This window comes from Halyomorpha halys, unplaced genomic scaffold (genome assembly GCF_000696795.3).
Source record: "Halyomorpha halys isolate HHAL.00 unplaced genomic scaffold, Hhal_1.1 Scaffold1145.1, whole genome shotgun sequence".
Classification (NCBI taxonomy): domain Eukaryota; kingdom Metazoa; phylum Arthropoda; class Insecta; order Hemiptera; family Pentatomidae; genus Halyomorpha; species Halyomorpha halys.
The window spans coordinates 126,708-127,969 of NW_027108389.1; the positions used below are offsets into that span (position 1 = coordinate 126,708).

Sequence of the window (1,262 nt, forward strand, 5' to 3'; positions counted from 1 at the left end):
ACAAAACAATATTTATATATTTTATGCCGACGTTTCGGCACTTTTCACAGTTGCTAGCCTACCTTCTAAGCCACAACCCCTGAAACTCAGGTCGAAACGTCGGTATAAAATAAATAAATATGGTTTTGTTTATTTATGTTGTTCTTTGCTGACCGCACCCCCCGACAAACTTCTCCAATAATATATTATGAACACTTTCAAAGGAATTAGATTGCCCGATATTAAAGCAGTAAAATTTTCCACCTTCGATTTTCACGGTGATACCAATAACTTGCCTATGGATGGGAAGTTAAAAATGTCTTTGATACCAATCTACTTATATATGAAAACAAAACTGTTGATGCTTGCTGACTTTCCTAAAAAAAAAAAAAAAACTCTTTTTTAACTCCAGTTCGGATTACGCTGTACTCACTGGAACATGCAACATCTAATAGACAAGAAATAAAAGAATAAAATTAATTTTAATAAATACTAAAAATTATTTTAAAAAAACTAAATATGAGATGTTGAATTCCAAAATCAGCCATCCATGTTTTTTTTTTTTTTTGTTTTTTTATATTGGTTCTAGATCATCTCTAGGTAAATGGATCTATTCTGTTATAGAAAGGCAAAAAAAAAATTTCGGCGAAGCAATTCAATGCCTCATATGTATTTAGAAGTAGTAACGAAAATTATTTAGGTAATATTAGAAATGCATTTTAACATTATATTAATTGATTTATTGATAATATATATTTAATTATTTTTATACATAAACATAATAACATATAAATCTTATGTTGCACATAGACTGACACCAGCCTATCTGATGATGATTGGGTTCTCGGCGACTTGGCTGTACAGGCTGCGAGACGGCCCAGTCTGGAACAGGTTCGTCGGAGTCACGAGGGACCAATGTCGAGAAAACTACTGGATGAACCTCATATATCTCAACAATTACCTCAATCCGGACACATATGTGAGCTACTAAGTATTTTGTAATTTGTTAGTAATAATCTGAGAATTTAGTTTTATATCATGAATATTATTATACCGATGATTTACCCCATAGTAGTGCTAAGTACATTGAGACTACTTTACGAAAGTTATAATGAAAGGAAGGTTTATTTTTATTTTATACCAGATCGGCCCGGTGGGCCTTACATGGTTGATATAACCGTTATATTATTTTAAGATTATATATTGCAGAGGATGGAGTGGTTAGACGCACCACGTTATACCCGATGGCATATGTTGAAGAGTATATTTATCTGGGTCAGTTA

General features: G+C 32.3%; 1 protein-coding gene across 1 annotated transcript in view; it reads left to right on the forward strand.

The window, feature by feature from the left end:
• Window positions 1-1,262, forward strand: part of LOC106688513 (nose resistant to fluoxetine protein 6) — a gene marked incomplete at both ends in the record, with an annotated part of 60,772 nt that overhangs the window by 45,190 nt on the left and 14,320 nt on the right. The window contains 1 exon segment of the mRNA XM_014433008.3: window positions 790-958. Within this exon segment, the coding sequence (XP_014288494.3) occupies window positions 790-958 (169 nt within the window).